This window comes from Halichoeres trimaculatus, unplaced genomic scaffold (assembly GCF_033239565.1).
Source record: "Halichoeres trimaculatus isolate MK-OKI-2021-1 unplaced genomic scaffold, fHalTri1.1 fHalTri1_scaffold_5, whole genome shotgun sequence".
Lineage (NCBI taxonomy): Eukaryota > Metazoa > Chordata > Actinopteri > Labriformes > Labridae > Halichoeres > Halichoeres trimaculatus.
Genome location: NW_027437183.1, coordinates 29650636 through 29677028, shown reverse-complemented (window position 1 = coordinate 29677028; position 26393 = coordinate 29650636). Strand labels below are relative to the sequence as shown.

At 40.9% G+C, this 26393-nt stretch overlaps 1 protein-coding gene across 1 annotated transcript; it reads right to left on the bottom strand.

The window, feature by feature from the left end:
• Nucleotides 1-688: 688 nt before the first annotated feature.
• Nucleotides 689-23641, bottom strand: inpp5jb (inositol polyphosphate-5-phosphatase Jb). Its single transcript, XM_074669274.1, has 13 exons — nt 23032-23641; nt 17187-17683; nt 15545-15652; nt 15189-15297; nt 8590-8706; nt 7824-7999; nt 7518-7629; nt 6954-7063; nt 6561-6765; nt 5239-5376; nt 5067-5150; nt 4882-4986; nt 689-4707 (listed from the first exon to the last, which is right to left on the bottom strand). Exons 2-13 carry the CDS (start codon nt 17669-17671, stop codon nt 4378-4380), a joined length of 2079 nt encoding a protein of 692 aa, XP_074525375.1. The 5' UTR covers nt 17672-17683; nt 23032-23641; the 3' UTR covers nt 689-4377.
• Between the last annotated feature and the right edge of the window lie 2752 nt (nt 23642-26393).

Genomic DNA, 26393 nt, shown 5'->3' with positions numbered 1-26393 from the left:
TATTACACCTAGTGTGTGTGTGGGTGTGTATGTGTGTGTGTGTGTGTGTGTGTGTGTGTGTGTGTGTGTGTGTGTGTCTGAAGATGTGATGAGAAAAGGCTTAATTTCATCACAAAGTCCTTACTCTTAAAAGGTACGAGTGGCTGGTTATAACCTCAGGCAGGGTGCATTAAATCTGTCCTTTTGTGTTTTAATATCACTGTGAGCTGTTTTTCATCGTGCAAACAAGGCTGAATGAGCTGAAAGTGTTTTACAAATAGACTTGGGGGGGGGGGGGGGGGGGGCAGTTGAAAAGCTTATCTTAAAAATCTTCTTTTCCAAATATTGTTTAAAAAGGTATACATAGTTCGCTAATGACTGCATAATAACATACAAGGGACCTTGTTCTTTTTTTATGGTTTTAGTACAACACCGGCTGTTGTTGTATGATGTGTTACCTACGCAGGGCTCAAGTGTTTCAGGCAACAGATAACATTTTCTGGAAACCACTATTAGGCTGTTGTACAAACCAAACATAGTGTAATTCACCATTAGTTTACGCTATCATAAGAACATCAGAGCATGTACCTTCCTAGTTAAATAACAAGATTAATCTGGGGATACATTTGCAACAAAATGAACACGGCAGCGGAGGGCACAGACACAGTAACTTTATTAAACATCTCTCAAAAAGCTCCCAAGTTGCTCTTACCCTCTAGGCTCTGCAGTGTAATATAATCTAAACCTCTAAAGTGAACATATTGTACCATTGCGCAACAGATGGGTTTGATTATTGGCTGCTGGGGAACTGATTAAACATGACATTAACTACAAAGCAGGTCCAACTTAATTGTTTTAGAAGGTCTGTGATCTGCATCGAAGAGCAAAGTCAGTAGTTTCACTACGTAAAATCCTGACCAAGAGCTAGAAAAAGAATCAAAACTCCAACATTGAGGATAAGTTAGCAAGAAACTCTATCAATTTAGAAGATTATGGAAATGGTGAAGAGTAGACTTTGTGGTTTTAAAGTTTGTGACTTAAACCAGATTCACCAGGAAAGCTAAGGTACATCTTCTTTGTTTGTCATTGCACAAAGCTTAACATATTGTCAAATTCTGCATCTCTACATGAAATTACCCTGTTTACCAAGATGTATAACCCTTTTTTTAAGATATTAAACATGCAGGTATGTATATTACAGAATGCTCTAAGTTAGAATAAGTCTTTCTTCTTTTTCTATTACATGAAAAACTTACAGTTGAAATACATGATAGTTTGACCATGGTTATTCACAGACTTGTTTTTGTATAGGTCAGAAATTTAATAATGCCTTCAGCATACAAAATTATGTTTCTGTTGTTTTCGTGGAATCCGTGGGGAGTCAAAATTAGACAATCTAATATCCCATTTTTGTGGCAAATCGTATCAAAAAAACCTCTCTTTCCTTCCTCTGACAAAGAGTCCTCAGTACTGCCTGCTTGTACCCTTTATGTTGCTTTATTGGCAGTTGTCACTCGGATCAGTGGTCTTTGGTGTCACTCAGACAAACTACTCAATCCCTGACCTGTGTTGCATCAGGGTGCTACAGTTGGGTGTCACTATGAATTTGCTCAGTAGACACTTTCTTTTCAAAGAGCAAAAAGCATGATGCAAGATACACCTGCTGTTGCCTTCAGCAGGATGTTTTGACTGTTTGATCAAAGCTTTTCAGAAAGTCAGATATAGCATCGTCCACCTGAAACAATAATAACACACCTATCAACGGAGAGTGATAGATAAGGTGATTTAAAAACCAATATAAAACTTTAATCCATCATCATTAATTCATGCTTAATACTGTTGTTTGATTTTTAGTTATAATGTGAAACGGGTGCCTTTTTAGGTGTGCCTGTTTGCATTCTCTCAAGAAAATACACTCAGTTTTCTTTTAAAGCCATGAACTTTATTTTCTCTGTAAAACCTTGTTATGATTTCAGTCATGGTTTCTGTTTCTTGATCTCTCTGTCCAGCCTTTATCCCCCATTCTCCATCTCAACCCACCACCACTCAACCTCTTCAGTATATAGTGCTTTTTACTTATAAAACTACACAAGAAACATACTATCCATTTATCGAGCAATGGCAATAAGTATGAGGAGACTCAGGACAGACAGCACTCTTTTTTTTGTGATCACTGGAGAAATCACTTCATAGTTCTCAAGAACAAAAAATAGTAGTCAATATTCTGTAATATAACTTTAACATCTCCACTGAAATGATGCTCCCTCACTGGCCAGCAGAATTCAGGCTCATTTAATAATTAAATAAGAAAATAAATACATGATTTCAGTAAAATAATCTGTGTGGCATAGATTGTCATCTATTTTTTTCTACTTGATATTTTTCCTCACACATACTTCTTCTGTTTTAGCCACATAATTACAAAGCAATAACATTCTGTGGACAGATAATTTTTCAATTACATTTCGCAAACAAAGCTATCACTGATCATTACTGCAGAACCGATCATATTTATCTAAATGATCTAGAGTAGGACAAAGTCATACAATCGTTAACATTTTTTTTAACGTGTCACTCCGCACAAAGGGTCCAAAAAATTTTCCATTCAATAAAAAAAATGAGTGCACCATGAAATGATTTAAACAACTTCAAGTGAATGCAAGCATAACTGCCCTGCATCTTCTTCACCTAACATTTACACTGTAGTTAACTTCTTATTCTGCCCTTAACAGTGTTTTTCTAATAATTTTCACAGCCACTATTATAACAAGAGGAGTCAAAAACAGCACTTTACGGCACAAAAATCACAGTACCGGAATGTACAGTATGTCCAGCAGCAAACCATGCAAACAGTCTCACCTTTTTTCGCTGCCAAGGCTAGCTTCACAACACACACGCGCGCGCACGCACACACACACAAACACTCCTCCATCAAAAACACTCACACATCCATAAAAACACATACACACAAAAACTGATCACAGACATACACTGAGGTTACAGCTACAACAGTATTCACTGTCCTATGCTAACAGCCCAGAAGTACAAAGTGTCTAAGACGGTGCATCAGAGGTCACACAGTAACTATGCAACACGACTACTGTGACCACTGTCACTGTCAGCTAATCACCAGATCATATATGGACAATGTGAGCAAGAGTTAACAAAAAGAAACATACAAATGGTGAAAAAAAAGTCAGAAAGTCACATATAAAAAAACACATCTCATTTTTCTGAAAAATCACAGCTGCATTGTGATAATTATGAATAATGGAGAATTTCAGTGTATCATACTACCTGCAATGTAATGCAAAGCCCTGTTTTAGCACTACCTCACTGAGTTCCTGCTCACAGTTTCTGAATATCCAAATTGATTAACAGCCAATAAAGTTTGGCTTCAAAACAAAGGAGGCCAAAGTTGTTCTAAAATCAAAAACAACTTTTGGTGGTGGCTTAATTTAGTCAAATTCCATCGCTAAATATTACAGGATTCAGGCCACAGCAGTATACAGCATGCTTGCTGGCTCAGGTGTTGCTGTTACCAGCAGAGTGAGAGACCAACCGTAAAAGAAAAAGCTCTGGCAGCTATGCAGTGTCAGCCACACACATAGTCTTCCTTCACTGATTCGGCACTCTATTTTAAAGCCTTCATGCTCACACTCAATCTCTGCTCTGACATGTGCTGCAACCTCTGCCATGCCCCCTGAACCCCCCTGCGTTCCTACTTTCATACTGATTCTGTTTCTTCCCTATGGTAGATGAGTGAATGTTAAATAATGCATGCTTAACGTAAAACAAACAAACAAACAAAACAGAATCATGCTACTGAGACTAAGTGCAGGGCTGTCTCTGTTTAAAGATCTGCAGAATGCATATCAGTCTGAGAAAATTTACGTCACTGCCAAAAGAAAATGAGTGTATACAATGTCCGTGTCAATTGTTCATACTTTCATAGATGTAATTTGACACTTGCATGCAGTTTGCTGACTGCTAGGTAATTCATTGTAGAGTTTCAGACCCCTGTCAAGATGTAGGAAAGGTGGTTTCTGTAAAGTGTTTACTAACCACTCTTTTACTCCACATGACTATACAGTTATAAATCCTTGAGTATTTCTTAATGAAATGTGTCAGCTCCCTGTACTGTCCACACCTGAGAACAGACAAAGGTAGAAGAAACCGGACGGCGTGAAAATTATAGAAATAAAAACATACAATGTGCACAGCTTAAAAACTCAAGGCAAAGTTAACCTGCTGGACCAACCAGAGGGCTTTTCCTGAAAAAGAATGGCATCAGAAACTGAATCGTTTCCTTACAGAAAACATACAGCAGAGTGGATGTATGTGATAAAAGACACAACAGTTGGCTATGTAACCTGTGACAACAGCAGGAGCAGAGCATCACACCCCTGCATCCTCTGTAGTTTCCTCCTTATCAGTGGAAGCAGACACTTTGCCGCCCTCTGCTGGACATCCTGTGGACTCACACTTAGTCGTTGCAGCACTGTTGGATGAAGATCCATCAGCGACATTGGGCTCTTTTATCTTAGCCTGAGGGGGGCTGCTGGAGCGGCTGCGGCTGGGGGTGCTGCCACGACGGCCACGGTGCTTTTTGTGTGGACTTGAACTGCGAGACCTTGTTTTCATGAGGACAACTGTGCTGTCATCCTCTGAGCTGAAGTCAGAGCTGTCTGAAGAACTGTGGTCAGGAGCTGTAGTAGGAAGCTGGATCTACAAATAGCCACAAAAAGAGGATACGAGTAGGAAGGAGGAGGTGGAGTATGGAGAAAGAGCAGCAAAATGTCAGGAGTGAGAACACCAGCAGTGAAATTATACTACAGATGTCACCCTCTGAGAAGTCATACGGCTTTAACCTTTAAAAAGCAGCATCAGAGTTATGATTACCTGGAATGGCTCTGTTACACCAACAATGGTGCTCATGTTGTTGCTGTAGTAACCCAAGATGAAATCCCCTGATTCTTTTGGCAATTCCTCCTCAGTAAAGGCAACCTGGAATCAGTAAACATCCATTAGAAGTGATAATAAAACAATCCATGGCAACAAATCAGCACACATCATCCACACATTACCTGCTGTTCTTGTCGGAGAAAATCATTCTCCTCTTGCTTGGACCACACGTATCCTACGTAGTCCTTGTGATGTTTGAAACCCACCTAAAGGGGAAAAAGTCGACATGCTCTGATCGTTTTCTAACAGTGTGTCGACAAATGTTGCATGTCATTTGGGTAGCAGTTTATTTACCTTGTACAGTCCGATCCAGTCCCAGGAGCTACGAGCAAAGTTGGGGGTCAGTTTGAATTTAACGATGGCATCAGAAATACTGTTCCACTCATCCTCCACTATGAGCGTGACCAGGGGGACATCCACTTTGTACGGGAACTACAGGAGACATTTAGATCCAACATTCAAACAGACCAACAGTTTTAATTATTCATTTCATTATTTATCTTCACCAGTTTGAGTTTGTGTCAGTTTGTATTTATAACAAGGTTTGGATGAGGATTCATTCAGAGAACTGTTTTACTGCTATTTTTTCACATCCCTCGCCATGTGATAAAATAGATTTTGTGTACATGCCTTCTATGATAAGAAACTCTACTGTTACTTATTCACGGTGCAAATTGTGTTGTTTTATAAACATCTACTTTATATTTATAAGAAAGATCAAGTGGGATCTTTCACAGGACTCCCTTGTTTTTCTTTGTTGCATAATTAAAAACTACAGATAGACCGATATGGATTTTTTGGGGCCGATACCGATACTGATTATTAGTAGGCAAGGAGGCCGATAATCGATATTTGAAGCCGATATTCATTTGCCATCAAAGTGAAAATATTGGCTTAAAAATTTTGGACAATACAAACTCCAACACTTAACTGCAATCAAATGCCTTTAAGCATATGTTTATTAAACAACCCCCACACTTAGCAGCATGTTTTATAAAGCTAAATGAAAACTTAAAAAAAATTATATAGCTTAAGTTTTCTACAGTAAATAAAGTTTTCCAAAATTCTATGTAACTGCAATAAAAACTGGACAAAGTTGATTTTGTGCTGCCTTTTACAGGCATGTAATGCAGTTGAATGAATTTTCTGTTTGGTTTTACACGACTGATTTTAAACAACCATCTAGGGCTTCCATAGTCTAGACAGGAAGAAATTCTGTGCAGAGAAGCATCAGAGCCAAAACAACACTGTTTGAATGGGTTTCATATCAGCAGTTGGATTAAAAAAAAGGCTGATGCCGATATGCCCCAAAATGCCAAATATTGGCACTGATAATCGGCCCGGCCGATAATCGGTCTATCCCTATTAAAAACATAAGGCAAATAGAAATGTAAAATTTGAGCATATGTTCATTGGACTTCTCCCTGTCAGTATTTCCAAATAAACAAAAAATGGAAGATTCATGATATGGAGCAGGATGAATTAATAAAACAATCATGTTGCTTTTTTATTCTCATACTAAGTTGCTGAAGCAAGCCCTGGATCACTGAGCTGTGGCGGTGCATGAACACATCACAGATGCCTAAACCTTCAGTCATCTTAATAAAGCCTCTCACCTGCAGGGTAAAGATGGAGGACACTGGTTTGTGGTCACTAACAGTGTACTCCATGTAACTTCTGTAGTTGTGCTGTGTCACTTTGGTCCCACTGGTCAACCCTGACATGGAGCCACGCTTCCCTGCACTGAGAGCCCCTGCAGGCGCAGTGGCTCTCAGGCGCCACAGGATGCGGTCAGTCCAAGCTGGTTTACGCTTCTTCCCGCTGGGAAAAAAAGAGAGATAGAGCAAGAGCAGAAACAGCATATTTTCAAGTATCCAATGAGGATGGAGGCATTTTCATGCTCCCCCCAGGGAACTGAAGACCTTTCAGGGAGAATGCTTTTACTGAGCTGGGCTCTGTATCGTTTCATCAGTGGTTTTTATCTTAAAAGCTCCTGTGGCATCACGTACCTCGTGTCATATGTGTTTGTTCCAACATCAAACTTGTAGGTGGGAGGGAATTTCAGCGGCCCCTCCTGAAAACCCTCCAATACTGTCTCACTGTCTTTGGCCATATTGAGCTGTAACAAAAAGAATTGGTGAACATCACACCTGGTAGGCAGGCATCTGATACTCACTGTCAGCTCCTTAAGAAGGAAAGTGTATTACTCTACTGCCCTCTAGTGGCACTACCCACATAAGACCTAGCCCACCTTGCAAAAGAAAAATAACATTACGTCCCTTTGATTTTTAAACATGATTTCAGCTTGTTTTCAGGCTCTTTATGCCAAGTATTTCAATGGTAAATATTGGAGAAGTAAGTTATTTTTAGACTTAAAGCAATAATTTATGGATTACATGTTTTCTTTGTGAAAAAGTAAAACTTAAGTCAGGAGTGACCACAATAAGCTCACACACACATGCAGAGGAGCTCAGTTACACTCAGTGCTCTTTAGAAAGATCACATGTAAAGACTATGAATAACTTTCCTGTACTTCTGTTCTTTGCAGTTTATAAGGCTATCATCATATTTACCTGATCCTTTTCCAATAACATTGCATACTTGTTGTTGTCGATGGCTGATTTTACCACTTGCATCTCAAGGTCATCAATACGGAAATTCAGATCTCCAAACCAGAACACCACACTACGAGACAAGATGTTGTTACATTATTAATCAAGTGCAAGTTGTAGACCTTTACATGTGTAACATGATGTTTCTCATGAAAGATTAAGATTTCGAAAACAGTCTGTCTTACAGAAATGCCAGAGTTAATTATAAGTTTTGTTACTGCTGTGTCTGTGTTTAAGGGTGTGTGCCTGAGTTTGCGTGGTACCCACTCGTGGTCGAGAACCCCAGTGGCAGCCTGGCCCTCAAACTGCTGCTGCTGCAGGATGCTCTCAAAATCCTCCATGCGCTGTTCCGAGTTTTCCATGTGAGCCGGCAGGTGGCAGTTCAGGAAGCAGATGGTGTGGCCAAACACTGACATGCGGGCACTTACACCACCTTTGTTTCCCTAAAACAAGCACAGGCAGAAAATTAAGTAATATTAGAGAAAAGGAGGTGCAACACTCAAAAAGATAAAGGTTCTTATGTTTTCTATTCATTAAGTTCCTGAAAGCAGAACTAAATAAACAGATTTAATTATTACAGTGAATGATGGACAGGTTCAAAGTGGGTTGTCAGTGTTCTTACTATAATGACTGATGTTATTTTCTATGCCGCAAACAAACAGGAAGTTCCTTCATTACGGAGCAGTGAAAAGCTTCATCAATACTTAATGTTAACTGTAAAGTGCTCAGCGGGGGACAAGATGAGTTTGCACATTCCCCCCCACTGCCCTCCTGACAGGTCTGACCCACAAAAACACTAAAGATACTTACTTTACTCTTTCTAAGAGAATGCTTACCTATAATTCTCCATCTTAATAAAAAATGGTTGTAACATATTTATCCAAGTAACAGGAGCAAAAGTGTGTAGAGCCAAAGTGAGAAAACGTCTGTCAGATGAGTCACTTTCACAGAGATTGCAGCTGAGCTGTCATGTGTGTAATTTTTCTCTTGCACAACGCTGTTGATCACAGAGTGGTGTCACAGTTCATCTCACCCAGTATCCCCCCAGACCAGTGCGGGTGGTCTCAGTCTGGACTCCTCGGAGGAAGGGCAAATGGAAGTACTTGGCAAAGACCAGCAGCAACAAACCCTGCATCCGCTGAGAGGTTACCTGAAGGCAGGACAGACGTGAGAGATGGACGTGAGGATAAAGACAGACGAAGCATGCCAATATAACATGAACAGGTGCACAGTTATCACCCAGCTCTTTGCATAATTTTGAGAAAGCAGCTGTACAGTTCAGGGTGATAGCGTCTTTAAATTTGCAGCAAATTTAACTACGTAAATTGAGCAAAGACAGTGAGACCATTTCTGTTTCTCTGCTTTACTTTCTGCTTCTCTCACTCTCCCTCCCCTTTCTCCCCACTTGCATTTCCATTTCACCCTGCAGGAGTCTGTGGCCCAGCTCCCCTGCTACTCCACATGAAGCGCTGCACATTAAGGAGGCCATCGCTTGTGGTCTGTCTTTGCTGTGCAACAAACCACTCTATAGTGCAAACATGATGAACACACTTCAAACACTCAATAATCATACCTCTGCCTTCTCCAAACCCTCCTCCATCATCTGGAGCACTTAAGCTATACAATAATAATATGCAGAGTTTGACATTACTGTGTCGGCAGTCGAAAGAAAAGCCCACATACTTCAGTAGTTTACAAGAGGAGCAGAGGGATGGCATGTGCATGTGAAGTGGAACAAGAGGACGAATATGCAAACTATGTCAAGCCCTTCACCAGATATATTATCACCCCTCCCTCTCTCCAGTGGTCCACACATCCCAACCCCCCAACCACAGGCTAAAGCATGATCACACTCCGCCTGAAATGCCCTGTGGGCAGTAATGGAGGCACGCATCTCCACGTGACAAAAGACCCTTTCGCTTGCATACAGACTGGCAATTTGAACAACTTTGTTGCGTAATGGATTCAACTGAACCGTAAAGACAACCAACTTTATGTGTGGAATATTTCTGTGCGTGTGCAAATGTTTTTAAGTCAGTGTTTGTTAAATGTTAGAGGATTTTCATGGGATGTTATGGCAATGTTTAGGCACAAGGGGCTCTATGTGTAAATACACTGTGAGAGAGATATAAACACTCAAACATACACACACACACCCACTGAGTTTTTCTGCCCTGCCTGCTCCGTCAGTTAAAGATGAGCCTGTCCAGCCTCCAGGGTGCCATCATAAATACCATGAAAAGACATCACACTGGGCCATTGTAATCCATAGGATAGATTCGTTATCCATGGGAACAGTAAACAGTAACGGTTTGGGTTTAAATCTGTAAAGATGTTTAAAACTTCTTTAAACAGCACTTACACATAAATCAGAATAACAAAAAGGATGATTGAAACCAAAAAAATACTTGTCTTGTGTTATGACTCTATGGTTTGGTTTCTGTTCTATTCTTCAACATCGAGGTGGGTTTGCTGACCTATACATTACGCCAAATTGTGATGCAAAAATGTCAAAATTCACAACATATCAATGACTCGTACGTCATCGACCAATTAGCTGATCAATGCTGCAGGCAGAGGAATACGTGTGTGTCACTTCCAAGAATAGCACCAATCGAATTGTATTTCTGATGGCAAAGTAAAGTTCAGATAAATATCCAAATAGAGCGAAACTCTTATCCTGTGAACAGTGCTTTTGTTTCAGTTTCTTAAAATTGGCTAAATTACGTAAAAGAGCTGGCCTGGTCTGTAGAGGGTAATAGCATAGCTTTTGTTCCACACCTCAAAATAGCCAAACTATCATTTAGATATACAGTCTATGGTCACAAAACTACCACACAAAGTGTATGTTTTGGTACTTGCTTTTCCTTAAAGGGGACATATGATGCTTGATTCTCCTTTTCACTATGCCAGACTAGGATGCCTGTAAAGCATTTCTGCCCTCAGTACAAGTCATTTAGTTCCTTCATTGCCCCACAATAGCGTTCTCAGTATCCTCAGTTTAGGCCATTCTGAAGATCTTGTTGAAACGCTACGTTTTGAGAATGACCTCCAGTAACCTTGCAACGTCACAACCCTTTTTACCTTGATTGGTCAGTTCTATCAGAGGGGCGGAGGGGGTAGAGCCAGGGGGCGGTTTTTGCAGCATGACAGTATTTACGATATCGCCACATTGAATGGAGCAGACCGAGCGAGTTTGCTGTTTGCCAAAACTTCACCATAAGGCATTGATAGCACTAATAAAATGGCAGAGTGTAGGATACGTCCTTTTGTATTGGACCCCGAGTCAGACCCGGACGGTTCTGCAGCTCAGGAGGAAGAAAATCCACCTCGACACAGATCATCTCAGGACGCTTCAGTGTGGTGAGTCAAACTGGTACTGTAACGTGTAGTTTATACGTTTATACTCGGCTCTTGGTGGGTGTATCCCTCGGTGGCGGTTGTGTGACTAACTGACATCACAGAGGAGGAGCTGCTTTATCAGATTACTCCAATAAAAAGAAAGGATCCTCGTGTCGTCATGAAGGTCGAAATCTCGAAGCCAAATGTCAATGACTTATTTTCAGAGGCATCAAATCTCGTTCAAGGATATCAGAAAAAATACAATATCTTATTTTTTGAAAATTCAGGGGGTGAAAGGTCTTGTTTTCAACTTTATTATTTTATATGTAAGTATTAAATCAGGGATCAGCATGATATGTCCTCTTTAACATATGTGAATTAAAAACAATAACAAATTCCAGAGGAAAGAAGCTAGAACACTGTGGGAGTGTCTCTGTCAAAATCTGATACCTGATACAGCGTGTTGTGAGGGAGCAGTATCAACGAAGGAGAACTGCAAACTTTGCTGGTAAATATACCTCTTTTAGGGGCAGTTTACACGAAAACGGTTGTCGGTACAGTTTGCAAAAGTTTTGTCGTGTTTGAGCCTTGCATTTACACGGAAACGGCGTTTCAGCCGACCTAAAACGGAAACTTTTGAAAATGGCCTCCAGTGGGGTTTTTCGGAAACGCTGCTGACACCGTTGCCGTGTAAACGGTAAGTTGGCGTTTTCAGTGGAAACGATGACGTCACGCCCCGCCACGCGCGAGCGCACACAACATTACAACAGTACCGTTGTTACGATTATCGCCAACTAGTTTTTTTCTGGTCATTTCAAAGAGCCCATAGCAAAAGCACCAAGGATATTGCAATGGTCAAATGAAGAATTGAGAAAAGAGGTTACTTGAGAGACTGCTCTTTGCAAACTTTCAGTTGTAACCACCACGCTTATGAGCCACTTAGTTAGGGCTCCTTGTTCAGGTTTATTTATTTCCCATTATGCTGTCATCCAAAAGCAAACCCCATTCTCTATCTGTAGAAAGACTGAAAAGCTCTTCTAGTTGGAAGCACCAAAAAGGAACAATCAAGCTCACTAAACCTAGAACCAGCATGTTGTGGGGCAGTGGTGTGGGCTGATCTAGCCATATTTTTCTACAATGCTTTAAAGGGAATAAAGAGCCAAGTTAATGTATCCAAAATCACAGGTTTCTTTGAAATGTTATAACTTAAAGAGGAAAAAATTAAACAGTACTAAAAGGCCACGAGGTCCCCATTCCTTCATGTGGACCACAGGAAGACTGCTTTAATGCCTCAGTTAAAAACCACCGCTGCTGATATTGTGCTCAGAAACCATGCCCATCAAGAACTGCAAGCATCCCGCAGGAATACCCTCTCCAGTTTGCAGTTCAAAATAAACTAAATTCTCTTTCAGGGGCAAGAAATGGTCCCAAACCTATACACATGGTCTATAACACTTGCATGAGATGTTCATGCATCCAGGCAGACTTGTCTTGGCACAACATCAGCACAACGGTTGGCTGAATTAGTCACACTACCATACCTCTGTAACATTTTGATATAAGGCGAAATGTTACAGGGCATAAATATTGTGCTCTGAACCAGGGATAGGAAAAGGGCTTGTGGTTAAAAAGCATTTCTTATCAACATCAGAGCTTCTGAAGGCTGTCATGTTACATTTTTGAACCAAATAAAAAGACATTTCAGCCCAAACACAAATGTGTACATGCATGTGTGTCTGTGCATGCGATGGTGTATATTGGACCGTGTGCGACACACACAACTGAAGAAATGAGCTCCAAGTAACTAACGTGATATTTGCAGGGTAGGAAAAAAAGTCCATTGCTGCCAATCTTCAACAGAAACTGAGGCAGAAAAATCAACATCTTTGTCCTTAGCTCTTAGAACAAAACCAAAATTAGAGGTGTGTTAAATATTACTGGAGTTTTAAATTAGCTCAATGAATGACTTTACATGCCAGTGGTTTTTATATCTTAAAATGTTCTGTTGGTGTGTTTACAAATCCTTAAAACAGTATTTAGTGTACTTTGAAGTCACAATACTTAAAACTAGGGTCAGTATTGTTTATAGAAGGTTTTACTTATTTTCAATGATTGAAATCCTCTTTACGCCATAGGGATGGGAATCGAAAAAACGGTTCCTGTTGAGAATGGATAAGAAATGTTTCAATCCATCGATATCGTTAGCCTTTGTGCTTGACAATTCCCTTATCAATTCTTTACATTGTGCCGGGGCCGCTGGGCCTAACGTCGACTAGTCTGCTGCAGCTATCTTAGCTTAGCAGTTAGATAATGTTTCCCAAGAAAACTGATTCAGGATTTTCAGCTTGAAGTTTTACTGAAGACCTGACTTCATAAAGAAATGTACATTACTCTCTCTCAGGAGATTCATATTCAGTACATTTGAAATGGAATAAATCACCTTATTTACCAAAATAACAAAATAGCGCAAGCTTGATGCTAACGTATATGGGAAACTGCACTGATATGCTAGCAATTAGCATACATCAGTAAAGCTTCAGCTTCAGAATAGAATTTCAACTTTCATCACAGAAACATTTCACATCAACTCTTTGTAAAAAAATACTGAGAATTTCAAATGTCAAAAGCTAACAGGCAACTGAAAGGCTCATGGCTGACTTCATAACTACGGAAAGCTTCCAAACAACTTTAACCATTGCTATAACCACTTTGAGCCTACTTGAATTATCAATTTACGACAACACAGTACATCAACGTCACATTGTGGTCAATTTTTACCTATTTCTGTATAATTATGCCCAGAAATATCCAGACTCAGGGACCAATTACATTTTATTCACTTACAGTATAAACTCAATTAAATGTTGTTGACACAGAAAACCTGTAACGCTACTTTTTGTACCAAGAAAATTCACAACAGGAATTGATAAGGGAATGGATAAAGATTCAGATCGATAAGCAGAATTGATGAGGGCATCGGTATTGACAAAATCTTATCAATTCCCATTGTTAATACTAAAAACCAAAAAAATAAACAAATCCTGCATTAAATCTGAGACTGTCATGGGCCAGTAATACGTTTTTCAATCCAGTCATTTGATTGTATTTTACTTTCGTGCTTTAGGGTATTATAGCAAATGTCCAGTCAACAACATTTCAGAAAAGGTCAAACTAATACTTCACACTTTAAACAGAAAGTCAATTAGGCAGGACATCCAATATATTTTGCTACTCTGCAACTAAATAAAGGGCAGAAAAATTGCCTTTTTAAATCTGTGCATCCACACTGACGACTACATAAACAGAAATAATGTGACAATCAGCACTTGTGACTTGAACAGCCAGAGAGAGTCTTGTTGACTGTGTTTCTGCACAGAAAGCTGATTACATTCAACTCTCTTGACTTTGCAGCAGTTACCACCAAATAATGGCGAAACATATTTCTGCATGAGAAGATAAGACGACACACTCCTTTAACAATCTCACAGTCTTATATCTCTCATAAAGTACAAAAACGTCACATGGGTTGGATTTTAACGAGCAATAAGAACAGTAGACCACGAGATGGCTGCGGGATAGTGTCAGTCCCAGAGTCAGAGGTCCATCAACACTGACAGCAACGTGATCCAAAAATAAAACAGCATCCTGGGAGACATTTGTCTAGCTCTTTTAACTCAGCAGCTGATTCACATTGCGTGGCTTACCACGCCAACTGAGAGAAGTATTTCAGATGTAAGCAGACGGAGACCAACCACAGCTACTGTACGTGTGCAACAGGACATTCATGAAACACCCTTGGACTGTATTTTCAATGATTTCTAGAGCAGTGCCTGAGTTACCCTGTGGATAATTAACATAAAAATGACCATGCTTCGAATGTTTATTTATCAAACAGTGTTTAAAACACATAGCAAAAGATTTCTTAAATTTGCACTGAATGAAACTTCTTTCTCTTGGCGTTCTGCCTTTCTATACTGGGTATGTGTGCAGGCATTAAAATAGAAAAGAGGGGGCTGGCATGCAGGCATTAAGGCACACAGGGAGACTTAGGAACAGTGAGAGTTGATTTATGAGCTTGGCAGACAATGGAAGATAGCGGATACACTGACATTACACGCCTGTTATAAATGATCAGCTCATTCGGTGCTCAGGGAACTAAATGAGCCAGAGCAGCAGCAGGAAGGAGATATCTCATCAGCGTTCCCAAAATTCATACAGAATGAATCTGATCTGTTCCACATGTTACTATTTTAGTGTGCATATGTGTTAACAATAAATGCAATTACTAACCAGCACATAACCAAAGGGGCTGAGTCTCTCCATGCAGACTTCGCTCCACTGGTCTGTGAAGAGGACATCTTTGAGCCTTTTGTTAATCATAGAGTTCACCTCCTGCAGCCTTGAAGGAAAATGACACACAGTAAGAACACAGAGTGGGGTCAACAGCAGAAAGATATGTAAGAGAAGCTGATCAGTGGAGGCCTTATTGATGTAACAGTGGATTAACACATAAAGAAAATAACAGCCATGAGGAGAAGCATCATTGTGTTGCAGATATGGTGGCATTGCCTTTGATGTCCGTTTCAAATAAGAGACAAAAAATTGAAATTGTTATGAGAAGCGTGTAACAACTGCATGTTGCTCACCCAATGATGTACATGTCTGTGTTTCCATCGCCAACATTCAGCCCCAGCAAGGACGTGATGTCATCAGGTGGCGTGGCTGAACCCACGTTCCAAGTGATGATGTGCACCCTGTCGGAAAAGAGAGTTATGTAATATCTCTTCCTTACACTCATCTCTCACTCACCTCAGTGTCTTAACCTGCAGACTCTGAGGGAGCAGCAGTACTCTTAGTTTTATATGACTCAATGAATCACCACAACAGGGTAACACTCACACTGACCAGTCTCTCAAGGTCTTGCTTCGTTTTTTCAAGATCTTGACTCTATGCCTAATTTTTCTCATTTTAGTATCAGTAATATGTGATCTCATTATAGAGTCATAAAGAAATTCATGATTAATATATTATGTTGCATTTCACATGTGAAATCAAGAGATCAGGGTCAAAATTACCAATATGGATGTGAACAAAAAAATGTGTTTTAATACAGATGTTAGTTCTCTGATAGACATAATGTGTTGTTTTTAGGGCACAAATCGCACTCTGTGTTTTCATCCAGAAAACAAATGGAATAAAAATTTGCGCATCAAAACATTCCTACAATGCATGCCAAACATTTTTACAGATCTAACTTTGATGCATTATTTGTTCTGAACACAGGGTGTTTCTAGCTTAACTGAATCAGTAACACAGCGTATCAAACACATAAGGACCATAAGAGTGCAGATGTCACAGTTGTTTTAGGGCACTTGAGGTTCAGCTCCCAAGACAATACCAAGGATCAAGGATGTTCTATAAAAAGCAGTATGCTCACTGACTATACTGGGAGCTTTATCTGGAGTCCTCCACTGCAAACTAACTCTGTCAAAGCCACAGCATGATAAAACAACAAAGCATGTGTGTAAAGTATCAAGTTTTCTGTATTTTTGTTATTCAAAATCAGACTTTAATCCTTTTTGTCAGCTAAAGCTGTGTTTTCTCTTCTTCAACACCCCAAACAAGGCTCCAGGAAAACCTAAGTCTCTCACTTCTCTGACAATGTACTCCTGTACCTTGTGTTTTTGTTGCCAAATCAAATCTGAAAATATGGTTCAGTTCCAGTTTCACAGCCTGAAGGTTGGGGTGGTTAAAGACACACCCACAAAAAAAAGATGGGACATCCAATGGGAAAGACAGACATAGTCCTTTCACAGGACATGGTAGTAAATGTGTCACTCCAAACAAGCTTGTGCATGTTTGGGTTCTTGAAATAAGTTGTAGGTGAATTAAATTTTAGGAAAAGTAATCTTCTCCAATTACACATACTTGGATGTTTAATTGGTTAACAAATTATGTAAGGAACACCAACCTAATATAAACAGAAACTCAGACTGGATAAAAAATTATTTTGTTAAACAATTTTGATCACAATGTTGTGCCATAATAGCAGCATAAGAGCTGTATGTAAACATTATTATCACAGTCAGTGAAAAAAAAAAAAACCTCTGTGAGCCATGTTTGTGTTTCTCGGCTTCCTAGGACTGAAAGTTTCATGCAGACATGCTGTGACATGAATGTCTACACACACACACACACACACACACACACACACACACACACACACACACACACACACACACACACACACACACACACACACACACACACACAGATGAGAGAACTTGCCTGAAGTCCTCGATAACTTGGGCCTGAGTGTCAGCAGTGCCAGCTACAGAAAGGGCTCTCTGTGCGTGAGGGTTCAGGTGAGGAGGCAAAGGCCTGCTTGCAGGGGCATGTGGGACAGAGGCGGCCCTAACCGGGTGATGCCCTACACCTTTAGGTCCGGCCTTGACGCCAGGCCTGGTGTGCTCTCCTGCTGGTTTGCCTGCTGCTGAGCGAGAGGGTTTCGGCCTGCTCGGTGCTGATCCATCTGGAGTGCTTTGGTCCTCATCAGCCTCAGGTGAGGGCTCAGTTTTAGGCTCTAGCCTGGGTTCACTGACGTCTACAGAACCCTCAACTCTGGCGCTTCTCTGCGGCCTTCGAGGCCTGCCAGCAGCTGCAGGCTGGCTGGAGGTGGGATGAGAGGTTGTTGCTGGAGTTGTAGAAACTTCTGTTGTCTCAGTTGGGTTTTCTTTTGGTGTTTGGCTTTGGTTTGGACTATCTTGGTCCATTTCTGATGGATTCTGTTCCAAAAGACAGGAAAGGAATGTTTTCATTTGCAGTTAAATACTTAAGGTTTGCACTTAAGGAATTTCAGTCATCTTAAATACACCACACAACTAAACCTGAACATGAATTATCATGCGGCATGTAGCAAATCTCTGCAGAGATGAGAGCCAAAAGATATGAACAGGGTTTCTGCTATTGAACCTAGAGACAGGACAAAATGCTGCATTCTTTACAAAGACAGTCATTCAGTCCAGCTGATGAGTCATGAGACCCTGTTGAACCAACAGGACAACTAAGTGAGTCACTCAGGCTCCCATCATTGTTACTCTTTAGTTACCTGCCTAGACATCATATGAATTCAGCTGCACACATCTGATGTTGGAGAATACACTCCACACAAATCATAAGAATTGTTAAAGGGGACATATCATGCTTGTTTCTCCTTTTCACTATGCCAGACTAGGATGCCTGTAAAGCATTTCTGCCCTCAGTGCAAGTCATTTAGTTCCTTCATTGCCCCACAATAGCGTTCTCAATATCCTCATTTTAGGCCGTTCTGAAGATCTTGTTGAAACGCTCCGTTTTGAGAATGACCTCCAGTAACCTCGCAACGTCACAGCCCTTTGTGCTCTGATTGGTCAGTTCTATCAGAGGGGCAGAGGGGGTAGAGCCAGGGGGCGGTTTTTGTAGCATGGCAGTAATTACAAAATCATTATATTGGATGGAGCAGACCGAGCGAGTTTGCTGTTTGCCAAAACTTCACCGTAAGGCATTGATAGCACCAATAAAATGGCAGAGTGTACGATACGTCCTTTTGTATTGGACCCCGAGTCAGTACCGGACGGTTCTGCAGCTCAGGAGGAAGAAAATCCACCTCGACACAGATCATCTCAGGACGCTTCAGTGTGGTGAGTCAAACTGGTACTGTAACATCACATGTATAGTTTATACGTTTATACTCGGCTCTTGGTGGGTGTATCCCTCGGTGGCGGTTGTGTGACTAACTGACATCACAGAGGAGGAGCTGCTTTATCAGATTACTCCAATAAAAAGAGAGGATCCTAATGTCGTCATGAAGGTCGAAATCTCGCAGCCAAATGTCAATGACCTATTTTCAGAGGCATCAAATCTCGTTCTAGGATGTCAGAAAAAATACAATATCTCATTTTTTCAAAATTCAGGAGGTGAAAGGTCTTGTTTTCAACTTTATTATTTTATATGTAAGTATTAAATCACGGATCAGCATGATATGCCCCCTTTAAAGGAGAAATATCCTCTACAACAACGTATGGACCCACATACATAAAATCAACAGCCTGAAAGCAGCAGGCCTAGATGTACAGGGATGTATTTTCTCCTGTTCTAACCTCACAGAGCTCTAAGAAGAGGGATTGGATGGGTAGAAAAAGGGGATGGACACAGTTTATCATCCCCTCTAGTTTGTCTGCCTGCCAGTCTTCCAGTAAACCAGCGAGACGCTCAGTCAGTTCATATCAGCTCACAGCACCTGCCGCACACTAACATGAGAAACCGCTGCACGGGCCAGAACAGCAAAAGTCAACAGCATGGAAATTAACAACAAACCAGGGAGCGGGGAGCTGCAGAGATCACACAAACAGGAAGAGCAGAGGAAGTGGGCATAAAAAAGAAGGAATTTAAGCCATGGTATGCAGAAAATTCAAGTGTTGTGTAAACATATCACCTTGGCTTTTCTTTGCAGGGAAACTCTAATAAAACAGCAATCAAAGCTACAGTGAGGTTCACTTCAGGTGCACTTCAGTGAAAACACATCTCAATCTCAGATTTAAAAACAAAAAACACTAAGAGTTTGACATCAGACGCAGATGTTCTGGTAAAATCAACAAGAGCACGGATAAAAGAGCACCACCAAGAAAAATGTAACCTGAAAATCAACTTTATCATCATACAGGTGTTGGGAAATAAAAGAAAAATGTCAAGATGCTTTCTACTGACCACAGGTTTTTAATTATCTGAGATGACACTGAAACAGAAAGTCAAGAATTGATTATATCTAAATGTTGGAGTTATGTGTATAAACACATGGATAGGGATGTTGTCCTCTGCTTTTCTGATGTTCAAGCCACAAAAAAGAAGAGATTTAGGGAAAATGCTGAGGCAGCCTGACCCAGATCCATCAGTCAGTGGTTGTGGAGGTGAAACACGTGAGAACCAACAAAAAAATGTTGCCTCCTCCATGAAGGTTTGAGGACACTATCGAGTAAAATCACAGCAGATGTATATCCGCTGAATTCAGTACATGGTTGAAAAGATGTCCTACATATTCTTGGTCAGAAAAGAGGCAGAGGTCATGAGCTCGGGGAGAAACAACATCGCTCCCTCATAATTATTCACATGACCTTGAAGAGACGAGGGCCATGGGAGGAGGGCTGCCTCTGTACTCAACATGCGCCCAGAAACACGCGGGTCTTTCATTCCACCAATAACCTGGTGCCGGGCTGGGCATGATGTATTCTTATGGTCCATGTATGGTATTTTGTTGGGGGTGGGCAGTTGGGCACACGTGGGAGTGGGTGGGTGCAAAACGAGGCGAGGGAAGCGAGAGTGAGACAGCCCATTCAGTGACAGCACTGTGTCTCTTTGCAGAACGTCTCCAAATTGATCCTCTCACACTTCCCTCTGGCACTGTCTATTTTTCCAAGCTTTAATCCCCACTCCCTCTTTTTCGCTCTCTCTTATCGTCCAATTTCTCTAATCCCTCTTTCCCTTTCTCCACATCTTCTCCTAGACTCTGTTGTTCCTTCTTACCCACCTTCACATTCATGGGTATTCAAACGTTCGCCCCACCAATTCTTCATTTTCCCTCTCAACCTAAAATCTTTTTGTTTCTCTCCTCTCCCATACCGCCTGCACTCCGAGGTGACACTTGTGCTCCTCCAGCGACATGCTCTGTATTGTTTCCTTCAACCAACCACCTCACAGTCACTATCAATGACGTCAGCGTGCCTGAGTCCCAGCGGCCACCGCCAAAACAACTGGACATACATCATAGCTGTCTTTTAATGTGCATACATGTGTGTGGGGAGAATGAGAGGAGAAGGCTCCACAAGCATCATGCGTAAGATATGGGATACAGAGAGGTAGCACATGCAGAGGTTTCTCTATATTTTTTATTTTCTGCAGCCTGAGTCTAAATTCAGCCGGTTAAGCTTTCTCACACAAAAATGTTAATGCATATGACAGAGCAGGAGCCAAATATTTTCCTCTTTTGGAACAGTCATGTCAGACTAACACTTTCTATTCCACTCACGTTCACAGAGGAGCAAGGGAAATGATTTGATAATAACAAATGTGTCATGGTGTTTACATGCACCCTCCTAAGGGGGTGAGAGCTGAGAGAGGCAGCCAGGATATTTCCCAGCAAACAACGGACTCCAATCAGCATTCCCCCCTCCAACAATAGGATATCTGGACACACTGATGGTTTTGTGTTTGATAGCAATGTAATGGTCAAAAAACATATGCCATGTCTCTCTATAGCTACAAATGTTGAGTACCTCATCTTTTCATTATCTAAAATACACGTCTCTGCCTTGCGCTGTCACAGACTCAAACCACTACATGATTCATACTCCACACACCTCTTCAGAGTTTATTGTTGAAATTACAGCCAAGTAGAGTGTTGGTGTTCAGGGCCTCCAGGGCCATATGCCCCTGTGACAGGGATACTAATGATGACCCAGACAGAAATGACACAGGCAGCTGCTGCCACAGCTGTAAACGGCTCCTCCAGGTCCTAGTGCCATTGTGTATCTCTCCCCTGTATCCAGCAGGCCTCATCTCTCTGATCAAGTCACAGCCGAGGCTGGAGGATGTCAGGATGATTCGCCTTACAGTGGAACACTGAAGACATGTGCTGACAACACAAAGAATAATGTCTGCACTGCAAAATTATACTGTAAGCTGCAGTTTCAGATTCTGTCAATTAACAATTACAGAAATCAGCCGAATGGAAACATTCACTGAGGCGTCATTCTGCTTGAAGAGCTCTCTGTGGAGGGGAACCAAGCTGTTTTTAGATGCAGCAGCATCTGATTTCAAAATACTTGTCACACATGCATTAAACAGTGTCCAGTAATTAGGATATGTTTTTTTTCTAGTCATCATCACACGTCTGCAAATTAACCTACTTTGATAATTCCAGCTAGATAACAAACACTAATTGGGAAAATAGAAAAAGTTCTCTTTTTGTGGCACATGTCACATGAGACTCAGTGCATGTGCACCAAAGTCTCTATGTGCACTAAAACTAAACACCATTTTTTGATAGAGTGTGGCTCATCACACTAAACGCTCCTTCCTGCCACTGATTAGGAAACAGGAAAGAAACAGGCAGGCCTTGCAACTGCAGCTTTTCAGTAGAAAAAAAACCTGTTGGGTAAGTAAAAGCTAGTCAATTACTGGTTTTTGAAATGTAGTCAAGCCACAAATCATCTTGTTTGAAGCCTATTTCCTCCGTGCAACTAATACATCACTTCATAATTACTGAACTACACTCTGAATACATTGTGCCATTAAACAAATGGGACTGTAGGGGCAGGGTATGCAACATCTGACAATGACAAATTCATTAGGAGATTCAGTTACATAAAACAGCTTATGGCTGCAGATAGACATGCAAACATGCCTGATAAACAAAACAAGACTTTCTGACAGGATGTGACATTTGATGTCTGTTACACGATCCGTTATATAAACAAGAGAACACAAGTTCTAACTTGTATACATCAAGGCACTATGACCCATGGTGGATAAATATATGTGTACATCAATACTGTAGAGTCTAATGTGTGTCAGAAAGAGGACAGTAGCAGATATAGTAAATGGGTTAATTACACTTAAAGTTCAAGGACAAAATTTTGAGCTGAAAATGAAGATGAAGGTTGTGCTTATTCAGTATTTTGCCATCAGATGTCATCAAAGTCATGGGTACCTGTGTGTGCATGCTTTTTGTGTATATGTGTGTCAGAGATGAGGGAGGAAAATATCAGAGCCAATGTCTGTGTGAGTGTGAGTACACATTTTTATTTGTGAGTTCCTTCATGAGCATGGTCTCTAGTATTGCAAAAGGAGGTCAAATTGTGAATCGACGTTGTTTTATTTCCTGTCATAAAACGGTTTTAAGTTACCCATTAATTCTGCAACCCTCTGACAAGTGAATCATTATCATCTCAGGTAGACACTACACAAGCACGAGGGTCAGCTTTTTCTATCTAAGTAAACAATGTAGTTACTGTTACTGTCAGAATCGTAGTAGCATGCAATTCTGCAACATAAATGCAAAAGTTAGCATTCTAAACATAGCGCATATTGATTACTTTACCTGTGTCGGTTCTCCTGTGGTGGGGGGTTTAACAGCAGATAAATTTGGAACAACTCGTTTCTGCAGATGTCGTGGACAGTCAGTCCGGAGTCACAGCGGAAAGGTGCAAAATTACCCCTGGAAAAAAAACACTCTAAACTTTCCCTCCTATTCGCCTCTCAGAAGAAATCACAGGCATCACTTCTTTCTCTCCTTCCTCCGCGGGTTGATGATAGTGTGGAGAAGCAGGTGGGTTTGAACGATGCTCGCGACAGATTTACAGGGCAGGCTACATCTCAGAGACTCTAATGTCCCCGTTTAAAGACACAGGCAGCAGCTGCACGCCTGTGTCCCTGTCCCGTGCCCTTCAAAATGAAAAGAGACGGCGGGGGAGAGCGGCAGACACTGCTTCCGTAAACCTTCAGTTTCTGCCTGCCAACGGTATTCAGCTGATAATTACTGAGGGGTCTGACTCAGACGCTCACAGAACCACAGCAGGTAGAAATGGCAGTGACGCCTACAAACATGGCTGCTGTTCGTTGGACGAATGGAAAATTCGTCGAGTCTGTCTCACACTCGGTCACTGGCTATCAGCTGGTTTCCATGACAACATTTCGAAACACTAACCATTAACCTAAGCCATGGCGTGAGTCTAATTTCTACTATTCATGTGTGGAGATTTCGAAGTGCTGCTCTATGTGCTCACAGTCTATGGCGGCGCACTACTGCCGCCTGGTGCGCGAGATTAACAGCCAGGAAGGTTGTGTAGTTTCATTTTCAGACGTTACAACCTGTGTCTTTCGCAATATGTCCTGTAGAAAAAAAAAGGCATTTGATTGGTTGAACAAAACGAGCAACGCGTTTGGTTAAGCGCCAGTCTTGGTTGGGTTTAAGAACTAAAAGGGTGTTTTGCAAATGATAGCCACTTTGAGTTTATCAAATGAGTTAAAGCTATGCCAAACTTCAAGACATTTTCAAGGACTATCGTCCTCCAGTCCTACTTGCCGTTTTTGACCTTGCACTAGCAACCATTTAAGCCGACAAAGAGTTTAGCATAGTATATATTTTTGGAAAAATTGACTTGGAATTAAGTATTTCATTGATCATTTTAGTTAGATTTAACCACCTTACAGGACAGTTGACAAGGTTAAAACACACACACACACACACACACACACACACACACACACACACACACACACACACACACACACACACACAGAAGCTTGGCTTTTGTAACCAGTTCCTGAGTCCTGTATTTGGCCATATTATGAATTGACTGATATTTGCAATTAGAGGAGACCAGGTATATTTTTAACGCGGGGATAGTTGTAACACCACCATTCCCACCAATCAGGGATAAGATAGGAGTCATACGATCATTTCAAAAGTTACCAACTTCCACCCTGATCACACATGGTGATTGTCGGGGCTGGCATATTCTATAGAGGAAAAACTGATTTTATGGTAAGACAGTTATTTTTTTGACTAAGACTATATTTTGTTTAGTACTTATATTATCCTAGATAAAACCATTTGACTTCTATCAGAATAAATTGTGGTTGCTCAGGCAAAATTTGATGCATTTTTACTCATGCTAATTTCAATCCACTATGCTAATACAGCTAGCTAAACACTGGCTGACAGGACAGGGGCGGGTTGTAACACATCATTAAAAGTGCCACAACCATCCTCTTATGTACAACCGGTAACGCTTTTCGGATTTTAGTAATGTTGCATAACAGTAAGGCAGTGGAATGGAAAGACTGACAGAGGTGTGCCTGAAGATGTTTTTAAAAAAAAGCATCTGATGAAGTCACAAAGAACGGTAAGTCAGTCAAATCAGTCACAGAGGCACAATGGGTCTGCCCTGTTACTGCAAATCACTGCAGAAGCTGAGCATCCAGTGATATCCCAGTGTATGTTACTGACGCAGCAGCGAGGTTTTCTCTGAGGTACAGAAGAAAATGTTGCCCCTCAAAAAAGAAAATAAGGGAAAAAAGCGACCACTACGGGGTTATGAAAAACCATTTGTGACTTTGATTACACAGACACAGACAAACACACACACACACACACACACACACACACACACACACACACACACACATTGTTCTTGTTTGACCTGTGCGTTCTTTACACAGCTACATTGTAGTGTTTGCGCATACATACTGTTAAGGATGCACTCTTGAGTTAAACAGGAAGTGAGTTATGGTAAGTCACAGAGAGAGACATTGTTCTGGATTGTTCTATTTCAATCTAAGGGGCGTGACCTCCATTTTTCCTTCCTTTTTTTCGTCTAACTGCTACAACCTACCCCAGTAGGTGTTACAACCTACTGCGGCAGTGGGGTAAGTTGTAATAAAGGACCACCATGTGTTTGAAATCACCTTGTGAGGTCTGTGATATTCATGCAGAGGTTTAAATTGGTGCCATGTGTGGTAAACACATGTGGTTATTTTGCAGTAATGTTTGAAAACTCTGACTTGAGAATTCAGTGAGCTAAAGGTGTTTTAGCAAGAAGTGTTACAACAACACCCGGTCTCCCCTACTCATACACTGAGACCCTCCGGCTACTTGAGCTGCACGAGAGCACTTTGTGCTTAAGCTCGTTTCCTACATTGTTCAATGCTCCTGTACCTAAATATTAGTGCATGGATTGTTGGAGGCTGAAGGGAGTGATCCTATTTGTCAAGGAGATATTCATAGCTGCTGACAGACAGTATATCAAATATTATCATTAAAAATTTTCAGTAGTTAGTGTCACTTTAATGGCTTTGAGTTTATATCAAAAGAAACCTAAGGAGCTCTAAAGAAATAAAAAAAAATTAAAACACATGTTTATGATCAAGAAACTAAAGTACGGCTCTATGTGGAAAAGACGTTGCTGTAGCAACACCTGCAGCTACCTCATCAGTCTCCACGACCTCTTAAATGCTCCCGGCCTTTATAAAATGTATGAGTCAGAGCTATTTCCTGGTGTATGTGTGTCTTCAGTGGCAAATGGCATGTTTTTTTCAGTTAACCATAAAGGATTCTTATTCACATGTAAAAGTGAGGTTTTTGCTTTCATGGAAAGAGAAAGGCATAATAAAGCCTATTGAGTTGCATAAATCTGATTTGATGACTAAAATTTACAAAGGGTTGAGCAATAATTCAGCATTAGTTGATTTACTTCAAAGTTGTGTCAGAAACAAAAGTGTACGTTGACACAAAAATTAAAATTCAAGAAAATGTCAACCGAGAGGCGAACAGCTCTTCCCATGTCCATAATGTGTAGATCATGTATGACCAATAATTTTGCACTTGTATGAATCACCTAAAAATCACAGAAATCCAGTTGTATTATAGTGACAGGTTTTATCGCATAACCTTTCAATGCT

Excerpts from the sequence above, each read along its gene's own strand:
- inpp5jb (XM_074669274.1), bottom strand. The coding sequence starts at position 17,671 with ATGGACCAAGATAGTCCAAACCAAAGCCAAACACCAAAAGAAAACCCA. Across the intron at positions 6,766-6,953 it reads ACAAACACATATGACACGAG|CGGGAAGAAGCGTAAACCAG; the intron begins GTACGTGATGCC and ends TTTTTTTCCCAG. Across the intron at positions 4,987-5,066 it reads TTCTCCGACAAGAACAGCAG|GTTGCCTTTACTGAGGAGGA; the intron begins GTAATGTGTGGA and ends TACTGATTCCAG.